We start from the raw sequence: 17861 nt of genomic DNA, 5'->3' as shown, positions 1-17861 counted from the left end.
TTTTCTATTCACGTGGCTCAACTTGATAAATTCCCACTTGGGCCTTTATTTCTTCTACTTGCAATTTCCAGTTTTCATGTCGTGGCCCAACAACTCTAACCCTTTGCATCTGGCCCAATCTCTTTTATTTATTTTCAAAAATAAAGTAAAAAGTACTCACAGCAGTATTCAATCAAGATTTTTAAGGATTTTTAAAATCAATGGGTATTCAATTTAGATTTTGAAAAATCCTTCAAAATCCGGAGTTATTCAATTTGGATTGTAAAAAATCCATTAAAATATGAGTTTATTCAATTTAGATTTAAAAAAATCTATCAAAATCTTAGAGAATTTAATTTAAATTTAAAAAATTCCACTAAAATATAATGGTACTCAAAAGTCCACGCATTTTGTTTTATTTGAAAAACTAGTTGAAAAAACCGCGCTTCGCGTGGTTCTTAGAAATCTTTTTAATAATTATATAAATAAAGATGTAACAAATATTATATATAGGGTAAATAATAGAAATTAATTTAATATTTTAAGAAGTTTCAAGTCTCACCAAAAGTTTTATAGTACCTTACACGTGATCACATTTCTAAATCATGTACCAAGCTAGGGAAGCAAATTGCCCTTTGGTTAGGGCTGTACAGGTAATCCGCTCAATCGCACAAATCGCTTGCACCGCTCGCAATCGCACCGCTCTTTGCAGTTAACCACAAAATACGGATTGGATGCGAATTGAAATTACAGGAATCGCGTATCTGTGAATTGATTGCGGATTTGATTTTTAAATAATCACAAAAGTCGAACCGCAACCGCAAACCGCTATATATAATATATAATATATATCATCAAACGCAGAAACAAACATATATAAGAATTTAAAGTTAAAGAGTTTGGGGTTTTGGGATATAATATATGTCATCAAACGTAGAAACAACCATATATAATTTGCAGTAACCACTTGTACACTTATAGTACATTTTATTTTAACAAATTTCTAAAATTTGATAAGTATAATTGTAATGAAATATATTTATTTGTCATTTATCGTACAAGTCTATGGTTGAACAGCAAGAGGATCCGCACCAACCGCAACCTCGCGGTTCAAAAGGTCGCGAGATTTAATAAAACTGTTATATGTGGTTTGATGCGATTTTGACCTCTCAACCGCACCAAACCTAACCGCGTACACCCCTACCTCTGGTGATTCAGTTATGTTGTGTAGCATAAGAATAATTTTTTGTTCATTTCTCGATTTTCAGCCGCATAAAATGTCTATCATACTTGCTGATAATTCACATTTATATATCACATGAACAACATATTTTTTTAGCATTTGTCCTGAACTTGAGGAGCACATACTTTTAGCTTGATGAGTTAATTCACCAACAAAAACGAACATTACTACGGTCTACATTAAGTTTTTGACATAATGTACTTTTAAATATTAAAAAGGTTATCAAACTACTAAAAAAATGGGTAAAAAAATTATATTTATTTACTTAGAACTTATCTCGATTCCTTGTATTTTGAATATAAATTGAGTAGAAATGTTGTTAATGAGTCAACAATAAGTTTTTCATTCGCATGTAGACTATCACTAAATAGTGAGTCAATAAGAGTACTAAGGCGTAAGAGAAGATTAAGAAATTCAAAGAAATTATATATTCCTAATAAACTATTTATAAAAATTAAAAGGTATATTAAGAAGATGAGTTCGACTCCAAAAATATTATTTCATACTACAACAAAATATTTTTAAGTTTGGGCAATATAAGAGTCTTGGATCACTATGTTAAGCCGTTAATTGTTATATACTGGCATAGGAGCTGAACATCGGCTGTCGGTTACGCAAAAGTAATATGCATAACCAACAAAACGTCCATTCTGAATTGCAAATCTATCTCCACCATGATCCTTTAAATCCTTTCTATAATTAAAGGAGCATAAATAATTTTATCAAAATTTCGTCTACACTCTATTAAACACAATTAAATAATGTCATTTTTCCACCAAAAATACAGGTAAGATATTTCGAATATATTCACATGAGCAAAAGCCTTTCGTATACCAAAATGACATGTGAAACAAATACTCATGTTAGGTTAGGAGTAGCAGTAAACACCCAAATAAACACCTTAATTATGAGCTAGCTTATATGACCGTAGAAAATATAGGATAAATAACCTTTTTAGCAAGAGAATCATCAAGCTGCTTAGGTAACCAAAAATAACAAAATTAGAATCTCACTCCAAAATCTGTTAACTATTACTTTGTTCAGATAATACATATCACCAAGAAAAAAAAGTTTAGAAAGACGCAAGCACTTTCGAGTACAATTCAACTCTAAACTTAAAAAAAATAAAAACTTAGTTAATATTGAAAATCCATTACCAAAAGAAATAAAAATGTCCAAAATCACACTTTTTGTGATAAATATACTAACGATAAACTAATTCACTAACTAACCATATAATTATCTTAGAATTTTTCAAACTTTAAACCTTAAACCAACTTATCCAGGTGAATTAGGCAAATGCAAAAATCATATAATAAATATATGTCATGCAATATCACTACAAATCTCGATCTCGAAAAATTCTTTTGTGCCTATAATCCATAGAGCCCTCAAATTGCAGGTTACTCGCACCTTATTAAGTACGTGACTACAATCATTATAATCATTGCACAGATAAAGATAGAAATGAAGTGTGAAAAGTTGCAAACTATAAACTGAAGATAGTAAAAATAAAAAAATACTGAACTAAATTATAGATTATAGGACATTTAAATCAAAATGCAAGGCAAGTTTCAACTAACAACATTACCGCACATAATCTTTAGCTTTAAGAGATTATGTCCGAGAAAGTTTGATGCATGTAATTATTGGTTGACACAAAAAATATAAGATTGGCTTGATGACTTAAAAACACCTGTAAAATATGTGTATATATACAAGAATGGGGCAGACAAATGAAAAGTTGCACCCTAAACTATAAATTGATGGGGGATTTCTAAGGACAATTGGAGTCTTAATTAAGAGACTTATGGAATTCCTTTGGCAGAGTGCTCCATATTAAAATATTTTTAAAAAAATATAAAATGCAAAAATTCTATAAAATGAGAAAAATATGTGAGAAGCAATTCTAGGACATGCCAAATAAACACAAGAGATTATTCTTTATATAGATATATAGATATGTGAATTTTGATGGATTTTATAGTATATTTTTTAATCTTTTGAAATCTCATCAAAATACATGAGATTTTAAAAGATATCTGGAAAATTTCACAAAATCATAAAGACTCTGCAAGATTTTTTTATCAACTCTGTCAAAATCCGCGAATATTTAAAATCAACGAAAATCTTGTAAAATTCATGAATTATTATCAATTTTCGAAATCTCAATTGAATAAGCAATATAGTTGAGAAAATTGATTCTTTATCCCATGAGGTTTCTTGGAGGCCAATTTCCAAAGAATTGTATCCTTATTTGGACTTTACTTATCAGCTGATTTTATCCATATTAATTAATTATAAAATTAATTAATATTCAGGGTTTTGGACTCCTTTAAAATGGGCTCCCTATCACGTCCTGAGAGATTGACTTGTATCTGGGTTGGGCTGGACCCGGGTTCCTCCCGTGAGTCTGGCTCTCCCTAGAACTGGTTGAGCCCTAGTTGAGCGAGATTGACTTGTTCCTGGGTTGGGCTGGGCCAAAGTTCTACCCTTAAGCCTAGCTCACCGTAGAGCTGGGTTGAATCGTAGCTGGAATATTTATATCCTATCATTAATTGGGCTTGGATTTGTTGGATAGGCTTAAAATTTTTTTGTCATGATGGGCTGAGCTTTTCCATTTCTAAATTTCTTTGCCTGTTATTAATGACCTGTTTGGCTCGGCTCGCATTTGTTCGCGAACAAACTCGTGTGCGGCTCATTAGTTAACGAACTTGAGCTCGAACACGTTTTTTTGTTCGATAGGAAAGTTCGGCTCGACTCGGTTCGTCAAAAAAAATTAAAACTTGGCTCGTTTACGTCAAAACTCGGCTCGCCTCGATTCATAAACTGCCAAAGTAATTTGTGTGTTTTTTCCGAGTAACATACATGTCTTATGTTACTGTCTTTTGGTGCTTGGTCTGTGTGATTATGTTTTTGTATGTGCCCATTTATTCCTTAGACTTTGTTTATGTGGTTTCAATTAATGAGTAATGCACATCTTTCTACTAGTCTAGTCTAGCAGTTGTTTTTTCTAACCAACTTGCACCCAAGCCCTTATTAACAAGGCACCAATACTCTCTTCTCAACAAATTTGAAGTAGCAATTAACTCTAGCTCAACAGTCTAAGACAATATAATGACATGTAAACCTGTAAAGGCACTGAAATAACGGGATTTGAATGTATATTTTGTGTGTGCACATGCGATGGTTTACTCTTCTTGTCTATCTCCTATACGCCACCTGCATACTGCACTAATTCTCTGTCAACTAATTGCTAAATGGAAAAAGTAAGGAAGAAACTTCACAGTTCACGGTGAACTGCAGGTAACTATTTTTTTGGTACAGATTGTATAAAGTTTTTACACGGGCTATTGAGATGAATCTCTAAGAAGCATAGATTGACTTGAAATAAGCTAATAGACCTACCAGGGGTGCATTTACATAAGTTGTTGGTTCAGAATGACCAGCATCATGTCGAGTATCGTTATACTGGTCATTAATATCTGGACCTCCAACAATAGCTCCAATCAGCAAATTATAATTAATGTCGTTATTCCAAAAATAATCCCATCCATTTCCAATGTGCTGCACCTGATCAATAGAAGGCAAAGATGATCCCCTATGATGTATACATTCCGGAAATTTTTCTCCATATCCCACCATGTATGACATGTTCATCGGATTTTTCCCCATTATATAATCCACCTGTAATCATGGGATTCTACAGTTATATTTTTCCAAGTATTAATAAGTGCCTAATTATCATACTAGCTCTTTGCTACTTGTTACCTGAGTTCTTGCAAAATAAGTAAGCCTATAAGGAGTGGCCACAAATCTGTCACAGGCGATCACTCGATCTGATTGCTTCAAATAACGAGCATATACAACAACAAGAAAGGAGAGAGCTGTTACACGTTGCGAGTTTACCATGCCTGGCTTGAACATTAACCCACCTGCATTACACAATATTTGAACAATTATATAATCAGATAACACTTCCCGCATAAAATTTAATAGGCATGCTGTAAGAGGAGAGAAACTTAATCACCTGGTGTAAATTCAACACTTGGGGATAATGATTCTGGTAGTAAACTACATGCAAACTTGTCTGCCCAGTCAAGAAATGGACTTGAATGTTGTTTGTTATTCAATATGTACTGTTTACAGTATAAGTTTTTTAGTATTACATATGGAGTTTACAGAAAATTCAGAATATGATATATAGTATTTAGTCACAAATCGCAACACAAATTACCTTGCTAACAAGCACATTGATGCCTGCGTTCTTGGTGTCCCACCCAAATTCATTCCAGCTGCCTGCATTTTGTGGACTTTCCACCTTGTCTATGTTCTCTGTAACATATTTCCAGTAAGACGTCCGGTTTGTTGCTTTATAGAGCCATGCTGCTCCCCACACCAACTCATCCTATTTAAAATCATTTTAAGTTATGCTACATTTGGAGAAATACAACTTTATTCATAATCAGAAAAAGAAAATATTTGCCAAACGAGCTCATAGTGGGACTAATACTAGCAACACATGCCTGGTAACCATTGAAGTCACAGTAAAATGGACAGACCCAACGTCCAATACTATCATTATACGAGCCCTGATACTTATCTGCAAATTCAAAAACTGGGATAGCTCTACGAAGAAGAAAATCAGAATATTTGCGATCAGAATGCTTAAACACAATAGAAGAAGCTGCTAAAGCTGCAGCAATCTCAGCGGAAACTTCAGAGCCAGGAGACCGAGTACTAACTGCAAATGCAGTTCTTGGAGTGTTCATATCTTCGGGCCTCTCCCAGTTATGATGGTCAACGACAGCATCGCCAACTTGTGCATAAACGACACCAGGAGTGTTGGTGCATTTTAGCAAGTAATCGGTAGACCAACGGATTGCTTGGAGTGCATGTTTTAGATCATGGCCCATGGAACTGCCAAATTCTATGACACTCCAAGCTAGCATTGTTGTTGTGAATGCCATTGGGAAATTGAACTTGATGTTATCGCCTGCATCATGGTATCCACCAACCAAATCCACCTGAGCGTTGAAGTGAAATATTAGAAATAATCTATATGTTTAGTAGTAGTTGATGTTGGAGGAGGTTCTCATATGAGACATTTTAAAGCAACACTGACTTGCCGAGTGATGATGTTGCAAACTTTTCATTCTGCCAACCTTTTTTTAGTATGTGATAAGAATTATGATAACTTTGTTTGTTGATATTTAAGATGACTTTTCTAAATGGCTCAGAATATCACAATTTTGATAAATGACTCTTTGTTTTACATTTTATCTATACTATTTTATGGCCCGTGCCATGCACGGGTCTTGGTTAATATTTATATATTTTTAATTTTATTTTACATAATTTTATTAAAATTCTATATAAATAATTAAATACTAAATAATGATTATATAATTATAATTTCAAGTTAGGTTCAAATAGTATAAATAATATATGATTGATGAAATTTTATTCATAAATAATAATGTAAATGCTTGTTGTTGGTGAATGAGATTCGAATCTGAAAACTTATATGTACTCTTAAAAAATAATATAAATGTTTGTTGTTAAGGGGATTCGAACCCGAGAACTTATACGTATTTTTATAAATAATAATATAAATGTTTGTTGTTGACGGGATTCGAACCTGAGAACTTGTGGAGTGTATTTTGTTAGTATGTGGACTAACGGCTCTGATTATTTGATGAAGAAGATTCGACGGTAGTGATGTAAAGGGATAACCAAAATAAGGGGTCAACCAAACTACAAATTATAGCTCATTCCGGTTATTATAGTATACTAGTAGATAACCCGTGCGAAGCACGGGCCGAGATCAAAATATCAATATTTAATAATGATTATAAAAATTTGTTTTAATTTTTTTATTAAAATATATAATAAATAAAATTGTACGATTATTGCAATTTTCATTTTTAAATTATATGTAGCTTTCATTAATTCAAATCTTATTATAACAACAAACTCAACGTTATTACGTATCTATTGTTCAAAAAGACATAACTAATATTTTACATCAAAACTTTAGTCGCGAAACGATTGATGGATAATTTAACAAAAAATTAAATCAACAACACTAAGTAATTGCATATTAAATTTTTTATTATTAGCTGAATTTGTGTTTTTATATAGTTTGTGATTGCATAATTTTTTCTGATAAAATATTCATTATATATGTATAAATTTGCATTTGGTGCTAAAATAGCATTTTGTAGGTATGAATCTAGAAATTACAATGTACATACGATTTTGTTTATATAAAAGCAATATAAATATGTGGTATATAAGAATCAAAAAATGGGTAAAGTATTATATATAGAATTATAAGTCATATATGAATAAAAAAGAATAAAAATGGTATATTTAAAGTTATAGCAAGATTTAAAAAAGGGTGAAACCAAAAGTTCGTAAAACCGAAAAGAGGTGAAACCAAAGTATCCCCTTAAAAGATGATTTCCTTATTAATTAATAATAACAATGTTTAAAGGGTTCCAATTTATTATTTTAATAAAAAATAAAAAAGAATTCTACGAAAAATAGAAATATCATAATTATAATATGATTCCAATCTATATTTTGTTAAAAACTCTACATGAAAGAGAACTACATGGGTGAAACCAAAATACGGCGTAACCGTACTAAGATAAAACCAAGTACCCTATCAAGAAATAATCTGGAGTTATACGAAAATAGAATTGTAATTATATTACGGTTTGAACAGTTTTATTATTTTCTAGTGGTGAAACCAAAATACAATTTTTTATAATATTCATATCATTTTATTAAAATGGAATTCTACCAACAAATTAAAAAATTCTAAATTAAAAAATTTCAATTTAAACACATGGCCTATTTACTTAGTCATGGTTTATATTTCTCGGGACCTATTTAGTTGACCCAATTTATTAACTTATTTATTTTAAAATATAATTAAAAATAGGATTCAAACCTATAAAAATAATAAAAAAAAGATGGCTAATAAAAAATTTAAAAATGAGTAAAAATAATACATATACAATTATAAGTCATATAGGAATAAAAAGGGATAAAAATAATACATTTGGAGTTATAAAAGGTGAAACAAAAAAGTGGTGGAACTAAAAAATAAGTGAATATGTTTCATTTATTAATAAAGAAAAATGGGTAAAAATAATACATATAGAATTATAAGTCATATAGGAAACAAAAATGGAAAAAATATTACACCTAGAGTTACACATAAATCATGAAAAGTGAAAACAAAAGGTGATGGTACCAAAAAATAAGTGAAACCAAGTACCACTTGAAATGAGATTTCGCTTATTAATAAAAGTTATTAATAGTATATATAGTATAGTATAGATGCGATTTTATAAAACGTATTTCTAACTTTACTTTATATCATTTTTCTCTCCAGCATGTGGGAGTCTTAGTTTTCTCTCCGTTTTAGTTTCTAATCCTTAGAATCTAAAATTGTGTGAGTCTTTGTTTCTTAATGGCGGACTATCAAGATCTTAACAATCAGATGGAAGGTTTAGGTATTGAAGATGAGGAGAATACAGCTTTTGTTTTTGAAGGTGATGTAGAGGAGGCAACGAACAAGTATGAGTTATGCTTGGTAGGGAGATTCTTAACAGAAAAAAGTATAAATGTAAGGGCTATGAAATTGAAACTGGCAGATATATGGAAACCAGCAACGGGGATTAATATCAAGGAGATTGAGACTGGAATCTTCTTATTTCAGTTCTACCATAGGGAAGATATGCTCTGGGTAATAAATGGAGGGCCTTGGCAATTCGATAATGCCATGTTATGTTTTGATGTTATTCCAGATGGTGAGGATCCACTTAAGGTACCACTCTGGCATTTAAAAATTTGGCTTCAAATTGATGATTTGCCTACAGGTCTTATGACAGAACCAGTTGGTAAACAACTTGGGGATTTCTTTGGAGAATTTCTAGAATACGATCATAAGAACAACACCGGCATTTGGCGTGAAAGTATTTTTTATCCCTATCGTTAGGATTTTCTGACACTAGGAAACCATTGAAGCGTAAAAAGAAAATTACCAGAAGGAATGGCACTGAAGTGATTGTAAAATGCATGTATGAAAGACTAGGGGACTTTTGTTTTGTTTGTGGCCATGTAACTCATACAGAGCGCTTTTGTCGTACATTTCTGAGTAAAGGTCAAAGTGAAACCAATAGGGAATGGGGATCTTGGCTCAGGGAACCGCCACGACGGATGGGTGGTCAGGTGAAAAGTAAGTGACTTCGGGACGAAGGAGACGCTGATTGGGGAGTGCGAAATGGTAGGAGTAACAACTTTCTGAAATCAGGGGATGGTGATTATGATAAGGGAGGGAATCATGCAATTCAAAAATACACTGAAGGTGCTGGTTTGCATAATTATAGGGATATACCTCAACGAATTGATATGGGTGAAAGGACAGCAACAACTCAGGATATATTTAGTAAATCCAAATTTCTTATTGGGCCTGAAGATGAGGAATTAAGTGGGCTCAATGTGACTGAAAGAAAAAGAATGCGAGGTGGGCCTGGAGGATACGACATTATGGATACTGAAGGAGACCTTCAAGGTGGAATATCTTACAAAACCAATGACCCAATCATAGAAGCTAATCTTTCTGTAAAGGATTGTGCAGCATCTGAGATCACTGATTTGGCTAAGCTTGTTATGCAAGCTAGCCAGCAAAAATGAATATCCTAAGTTGGAACTGTCGGGGGTTGGGGAACCCTCGATCAGTTCGTATTCTTGGAGATTTAGTAAAATCTCGTAAACCCGACTTTCTTTTCTTATCTGAAACTCTAGTTAAGTCTGATAAAATTGTAGCTTTGTGTTCTCAATTAAAGTTTGTTCAGTCGTATGTAGTAGATTGTAACGGAAGAAGTGGTGGTTTGGCTATCTTGTGGAAAAAAATTTTGATTGCAGGGTCATGGACTCATCTGCAAACCACATTGATGTTCAAGTGACAACGTCTGATAATGCACAGTGGAGAATGTCTTGCTTTTATGGCTTTCCGGAAAGGTCAAGACGATATGCTTCGTGGGATTTTATTAAATGGCTAGCTGCCAAGTCCACTCTGCCTTGGTGCATCTTAGGTGATTTTAACGATATGAGATATGCTTCAGACAAGAAGGGAGCTCACTCTCACCCTCAGCATCTGCTCACTGGCTTTTGTAATACGATATAGAGTTGTCATCTTACAGAGCTGGACTTAAAGGGAGGTAACTATACCTGGGAGAAAAGTAGGGGTTCTCAAAATTGGGTTCATGAAAGACTTGATCGTGCCTTTGCTACAGAAGCATGGTGGCGATTGTTCCCTCTTTGTAACCTAACAGCGCACCATACCAATTACTCTGACCATGAGGCTATTAATTTGGAGCTTTTCAGCATCTCTCATTCAAAGCAACGGTTTCATTTTCGGTTTGAAAACACGTGGCTCAGGGAGGAATCCTTTACAGTGGATGTGACTAAGTACTGGAGAGAATTAAAACATGTTCATCTACTTCCAAAACTGATCTCTGTTACGTCGTTCATGGCCAAATGGGGGCGTAATTTCTTTCATAAATTTAGAGATAAAGTCAGGAGAAAGAAGGAGGAAATTGCTAAGTATGCTGATTGTGAGGATGATGAAGGAATTCGTAATTATTTCGAGGCAACTCATCAGCTTAATGTCTTATTACTGCACGAGGAGTTGTACTGGAAGCAGAGGACTAAAGCTTTCTGGTTAGAGGACGGGGACTCGAACTCAAAGTACTTCCACGCTTATGCTAATGCAAGGAAAAAGCTGAATCGTGTTACTAGCTTGAAGAATGATGGTGGTATTGCTACTTCTCACTATGGTGAAATGTGTAAAATTGTTAAAGAGTATTTCACAACAATCTTTGGAAATGCACGAGTGGATCAGGAAGCAGAGGTACAGGTTACAGATGTAGTTATCTCTGCTGCTCAAAATGAGGCCCTGGTGGCGGATTTTTCTTTTGAAGAGTTTACTAACGCAGTAAAGCAAATGCATCCGGACAAAGCTTCTGGTCCGGATGATTTGAATCCTGCATTTTTCCAACATTTTTGGGCACTTATGGGTCGTGAAATTTATGAAAGCTGCAAAGATTGGCTCAATGACGATTATTTTCCTGTTGCGCTTAATGATACCAATGTTGTATTGATTCCGAAAAAAGAAAATGCAGATTCTATGAAGGACCTTAGACCGATAGCACTATGCAATGTACTATACAAAATCATTGCTAAGGTGCTTGCCAATAGAATTAAAGTCATTCTACCAGGAATCATCACGGAGGAACAATCTGCCTTTGTCCCAGAGAGAAGCATTACGGACAATGTGCTAGTGGCGTTTGAGGTACTACACTATATGAAACGCAATAATGGTTGTAATAGCGGGGAAGTGGCTCTGAAGTTGGATGTAAGTAAAGCTTACGACCGAGTAGTTTGGGGTTTTTTGAAAAATCAAATGAGGAGAATGGGATTCTCAGAAAAATGGATTGCTTGGATTATGCTTTGTGTGTCTACAGTATCTTATTCAGTTTGCTTTAATGGTGATCAAATAGGGCCTATTATTCCTAAACGGGGATTACGTCAGGGTGACCCGTTATCTCTGTACCTCTTTCTATTTTGTGTAGAAGGTTTGTCCCTTGCACTTAAAGCAGCTGCAGCATCAAGGCGAATTCAAGGGTGTAAAATTAGTGCTAGTGCTCCGGCAGTGACCCATCTACTGTTTGCCGACGACAGTTTCCTGTTTTATAAAGCAACGATGGAAGAAACGTTGGAGGTAAAATCCATTCTGGATAATTATGAAGAACTGTCAGGCCAAGCCATTAACTTTCAAAAATCTGGTATATTCTTTAGTGCCAATGTTAGAAGAGACAAGCAGGAAGAGATTAAAGAAGTGTTAGGTGTACAAAATGATTTGAGTACAGGCCGCTATTTGGGATTACCATCTTTAATAGGCAGATTAAAGAAGGCAGTGTTCAGTTTTCTTAAGGACAGAATGCGTAAGAAGATACAGGGTTGGAGTGAAAAATGCTTATCAAGAGCAGGCAAGGCAGTGTTATTGCGTAACGTTGCCCAAGCAATACCAACTTATACTATGTCTTATTTTCTTCTCCCAAAAATGTTGTGTCAGAAACTTCAACGTATGATGAACAGTTATTGGTGGGGCTCAGGAAAAGAAACGAACAAAGGTATCAGATGGTTATCATGGGAGAATATGAGCATGGAGAAAGCTAAAGGTGGTATGGGTTTTCGAGACTTGTATGGGTTTAACTTAGCCCTGCTCGGCAAACACTGCTGGCAATTTCTTAATAAATCCAATACATTAGTTGCGCGTATCTACAAGGCAAAATATTTTCCTAGTTGCTCTCTGTTGAATGCTGCTCGAAAAGGAGGCTCGAGTTTTATTTGGTCAGGTATTTGGCAGGCCAAGGAAGCTCTCAAAAGGGGTTACAGGTGGATTATTGGTGATGGTAAGAGCATTGATGTTTTTGAAGATGGTTGGCTGAGGGGAAAGACGGATTTTCGAGTAGAAGCAAGCACTATTAATCCATGAGGTATAGTTAAAGCTAGTGATCTCTTTGTCACGGGAGTAAAACAGTGGGATATTCAAAAGGTGTATAGTTTATTTACAAACTGTGATGCTAAGGCCATCTTAGCAACACCCATTCCTCAATACCAAATGGCGGATCATATGGCATGGACTCACTCTGTGGATGGAAAATATAGTGTTAAGTCAGGCTACCAGTTCTGGCATTCTAGTACAGCTGCTAACACAGGTTGTGGTAATGGTTGGCAAAGTCTGTGGAAGCTGGAAGTTCCGCAAAAAGTTAAAGTGTTCTTATGGCGTTTTGCTCGTAATAACGTTCCATTGCGTAATCTGTTGAGGAGTAAAGGTGTGTCAACTACAATTACCTGCCCAATGTGTGAACGTGATGTTGAACACTTCACATATTTTTTGATTGTGAGTTTGCCAAGGGGTGTTGGAACGCAATGAAGATGCACTATGATATGCGTGATGTGGAGAATGCCTCTGAGTGGCTGCTGCAGAAGTTAGTAGAAGAACAGAAAGACGTCAAAGTGCAGATAGCTATGGTGTTATGGGGTATCTGGACTGCAAGGAATTTGAAAATTTGGGATAAGAAAATTATCACACCGCAGATGGCCCTGGAGTGGAGTCGCAAGCAGGTTATAGAATGGCAGGAAGCTAAAAAATTAAAGCTGTGAAGGAATGCAAAACCCAAGCATGATCACATTCACCATTTAAATCGTTGGGTGGCTCCTCAGGTAGGTAAATTAAAATTAAATGTAGATGCTTCAGTAATTCCAGGATCATCTTCTTTCTCGATTGGTATGATCTTAAGGGATCATCACGGCTGATTTATACAAGCCAGGAATGAGAGGCATGCTGGTGAAGTCTCAGTACTTGAAGCTGAAATTAGAGGTGTCCTTGGTGCACTTAAAAGGCTGACTATGCTGCAAGTAAATGGTGTGGAAATGGAGTGACTCGTTACTGGCAGAGATGGCATTGAGGAAGAAAGTAGATTACTACAATGAAGTTGGGATAGTAATCAAGGAGTGTCTAGCCATCTTGGATTCAAGACCAGATTTCTCTATAGCATTTGTTAAAAAGCAAGCCAACACAGCCGCACACTCATTAGCTAGGGTGCCCTGTTTGGTTGATAGCTCCAATATTTTCTTGTCTCCTCCACCAAGTGTGTTGGAAACCTTATTGTATGACTCTATTATTTAATAAACTTGTCATTTGGTATCACAAAAAAAAACTTTACTTTATATCAGTTTTGGAAATTTCTTGAGAAGTAAAAAGAATACTGTAATTATGAAAACAAAATTAATTTTGAGTCTCTCTTCTAGAAACGCATCAACTGTTGAAAATGCATCAAAAATGTGTTTATTAACTTCGGTTTCCGACCCATTTCATCGGCCCAAATTAGACCGTTTCATTTTTTCAAAAACGCATATAACTATTGCCTTTTCATTTTTGTAAATTGTAATATTTTTGAACCAATTTTATTATGATATTTTCGGGGTCTCACAGGGCCGACTTTCTTTTACCTCCTAAAGACGCAAAAATATTTTGTATAGATGAAATTTTGCAATAAAAAGTTTAGAAACTAAAATAGTGACCGAAGATTTGTTATATACTATAGAGAATGGAAAATACATAATTATGAGCCTAAAACAATATCCAAATAGATATCACCCTGTTAATAATTAATGTAAAGAATCATAAGGTTAAAATAAAATCCAAATAAATATCACATTGGTAATAGAGGACGAGGGTTTACAGAATTATAAGGGTATAATAAAATTTAAATAGATTTCAAATTTTTTATGGGTTCTTACGATGAATGGATTACATAATTTAGTTATTTTCAATGGAAAAAAAGGAGCAACTTGTTTGGATGTTAAAGTAATTTATCAAATAAAATAAGTGAATTAACAAATCGGAACCCATACAAACATATGAAATGTTGTTTATAATAAATTCAGTCTAATTTTGCTACCGTAAGTATAACTTTTAACCTTGATTTCGCAATTGTACATGGACGACAAGTAGACTTAAACTCAAATTTGTTCGTGCGACTTAAAACACAAATCCAAAAAGAAGAACGATTGAATGAAATGAACAAAACATTGGTAGAAAACTTACACCCTGGTCAAAGCCATCACGAAGACCGGAGTCTTTTCTCCAAGTCAATCTCTGGTTATTTGGTAATTTCCCGGACCTTTGACCTTCAAAAAATAGAATGCTCTTTGTCAAAGCCTCCCCATAATCCAATTTTACATCATCTGCTATTACCAATTTGCCCATCATGCTCATTACTATCATCATAGCCAAAAACACCATTTTTTGAGCTTGTAATAAATCCATCTTTTCTTTGTTTTAGTTTCTTTTCATTTGTGTGGATGAACTCTTCTTTTTATAACAATTCCACAACATAAATAATTAATTAGAAATATGTACTAATTAATTCAGATTCTCTTATATATCTTCTGTAATTAAAATAAAGTATCAACTTAAATTTTATTGTAAGTTTTCCCCTTTTCATCTTAAATATTATTGTAAGTTTTTTCCTTTTTTGAGTTTATCGTGTATAACTTTCCAGGCAAAGTGATTTTAGTATCAACATCTTAAATCTAGCAGGATAATCATAAATGTATACCAATAATATATTTTTTTCTTTTCTTGTGCTTTAGGCTTGGTTTCTTTATTTTAGAGTCTTTTTAATGGGCCGAAAGAAATTTTAGCCCAATTCAAAGGCCTCACTTTAATTAGGATTGATTCTTTTTTTTTTTTTTCCTGAACTGAAGGCCTTTCAAATACCTGGGGACTAGGTTCCGTTTTTTTTTTTTTAAATAACATAGGAGGTCGTTTGAAAACTTGTATTTCATTTTAAATGAAGATTTCAAATGATAAAATTTAAGTTAGTCATTTTAAATTCTCATACTTATACTAATTTTTGAATGTCCTGAATTTCAAATGAAATCCAAATTCCCAAACAACTTATTTGATCAAATCCAGAATTTGAAATAAAATCCAGTTTTCTAAACAGGTTCAGAGTCGTTTTTATACATTTATTTTTACAAGTGATGGATTATTTTTCGGAGATAAATGTTTTGATGATTTATCGAAAATGTATAATTACCTTTGTAGAAAGCTAAAGAGAAACACCATTTATCAGAAAATACACGATGTATAGGTGAAAATCACATATCGAATATAAACGTAGTTTTACTTTGCATTATTCTAAAATGGATAATTTAAGATAATTGATTCTTATTATTTATGCTGTCGCAAATAAATATTCCCGATACACGGAAATATGGAACTCATACTTATACGTGAAAAATTGTGGTTGTATACAGTTAAATCTCGATAAAGTAATAATCGATAAAGTAATAACTTCGCTAAAATAATATTTTTCTCCGGTCTTAACATAATGGACACAGTGTATTTTTATTCCCATTAAAGTAATAAACTCGTTAAAGTAATATTTTTTTTTGATATCGACCCTATTACTTTAAAGAGGTTTAACTGTAGTATATTATAACATATATTTATTGGAGTCAAAGAAGATATATGAACTATGAGTTGTATTATATGTATTATTACTTAAATTCTTATAGTGTCATATATGTTGTGCTGGGATATCATATCTTGTAAGTCTATATAATTTATATTTTTTATTAAAAAATGAAAATTATATTTAATTTTATATTAAAAATATTAAAATATCATAATATCAAATTTTCGTTCTCACTATATAATTATTATCTTAATTTTAAACAATTATTTTTAAATAATATTATTAATTAAATAAATCCCATCTGTGAACACGAGTTATATTATCCATCGACTTTAACTTCTTTTAGTTAATGTTCGTCGAAACACTAGATCTATAGACATCTAAAACAAAAGACATCTTTTTACTTTTAATTTTTTTTTTCTAAAATAATTTATGAAATGTATTTATACTAGTATTTTTGCCCGCTACATTTGGCTTTTCATTAGAATTTATTTTACAATATTATAAATTTTTGTTTTTTTAAGTAAATAACCTTTTTTCGTAATTATAAAAGCAATTTAATTGATGTTAGTTAATGAAAAACATGTCTTAGGTAAAAAAAATATTTTGAACAAAATATTAATTTATGCATTAATTCATTTAGAAGTTTTACACGATTTGATTTAATAGACAATGTGTTTGAACTTGAAACTTCATGTGAAAGAAGATAAATGTAATTGACTTCGATAGAAAATAGTGCAGAATAAATAGTTGCACATATTCACATTTAATTTTGATGGGAACATATTTAAATAAATTACAGACAAATATTAATTTACGGGAGAATAAGAATTTTTAAACAACCATTCGGAAAGCTTTTATGTGAACAAATAACAATATCAAATGTTCTTTTAAAAAATTACCAGATATTTATATTTTTATTAAATTAATTTTTTTTATAGATCAAAGTCACTCTGAGAAAATAAAACTTGATAATCTTGTGATATTATAATATGAAAATGTATATTTTGTGCACGTTGCGCTATGGCTTTATAAATGTGAAAATAATGTTTTAAAAGTAAATTGAGTTGTAAAACATGTATAAGATATTAAAATTTCAATTATATTACCCATGTTACAATTTCGGAAGTCTTCGGAAGTTATATCCAAAAAGATTTTAATTTAATAAGAAAAATCAATTATTTGGGGTACGTTAACAGTTGAAGGAAACACAACAATATAATTTTTTTTGCATAGAACCGTATATTAAGCATGTGTTTGACATGTTTTGGCAACATATTAATTTTATATAATATTTTGTGAAATGGATTAATTACTTATGGCATTGTAAATGATATTAATAACAATATAGGGTTGGACTGCATGATGGATTATTATGGAGTGAAGTTATACAATTTGATTGATTTTAAAATATATTGGATTTGAAAAGTTTTGCATGCCGGTATTTTATCCGTATGGATCGGAAATTGTATAACCGTTTAAAAACCTAACTACACATGGAGCTATTCAGTTTCCAAGTAATTTATTCTTATTCTTCCATATATTAATAAAGGATATTAAGTGGG

The 17861-nt window shown here is 32.8% G+C and overlaps 1 protein-coding gene across 1 annotated transcript; it reads right to left on the bottom strand.

The window, feature by feature from the left end:
- Positions 1–4588: 4588 nt before the first annotated feature.
- LOC141702813 (endoglucanase 4-like) lies at positions 4589–15116 on the bottom strand. Its single transcript, XM_074506421.1, has 6 exons — positions 14919–15116; positions 5749–6249; positions 5460–5630; positions 5253–5361; positions 4994–5157; positions 4589–4909 (listed from the first exon to the last, which is right to left on the bottom strand). Exons 1-6 carry the CDS (start codon positions 15114–15116, stop codon positions 4589–4591), a joined length of 1464 nt encoding a protein of 487 aa, XP_074362522.1.
- Between the last annotated feature and the right edge of the window lie 2745 nt (positions 15117–17861).

This window comes from Apium graveolens, chromosome 2, assembly GCF_009905375.1.
Source record: "Apium graveolens cultivar Ventura chromosome 2, ASM990537v1, whole genome shotgun sequence".
Taxonomy (NCBI): domain Eukaryota; kingdom Viridiplantae; phylum Streptophyta; class Magnoliopsida; order Apiales; family Apiaceae; genus Apium; species Apium graveolens.
The sequence above is the reverse complement of the archived record's forward strand: the minus strand, read 5'-3'. Positions and strand labels throughout refer to the sequence as shown.

What these genes read in the sequence shown, in the direction of transcription:
- LOC141702813 (XM_074506421.1), bottom strand. Translation starts at nt 15,116, where the DNA reads ATGGTGTTTTTGGCTATGATGATAGTAATGAGCATGATGGGCAAATTG. An exon ending in GTGATGGCTTTGACCAGGGT is followed by an intron (nt 6,250 to 14,918) that starts GTAAGTTTTCTA and finishes TTCAACGCTCAG; the next exon opens with GTGGATTTGGTTGGTGGATA. An exon ending in GTGACTTCAATGGTTACCAG is followed by an intron (nt 5,631 to 5,748) that starts GCATGTGTTGCT and finishes GATTTTAAATAG; the next exon opens with GATGAGTTGGTGTGGGGAGC.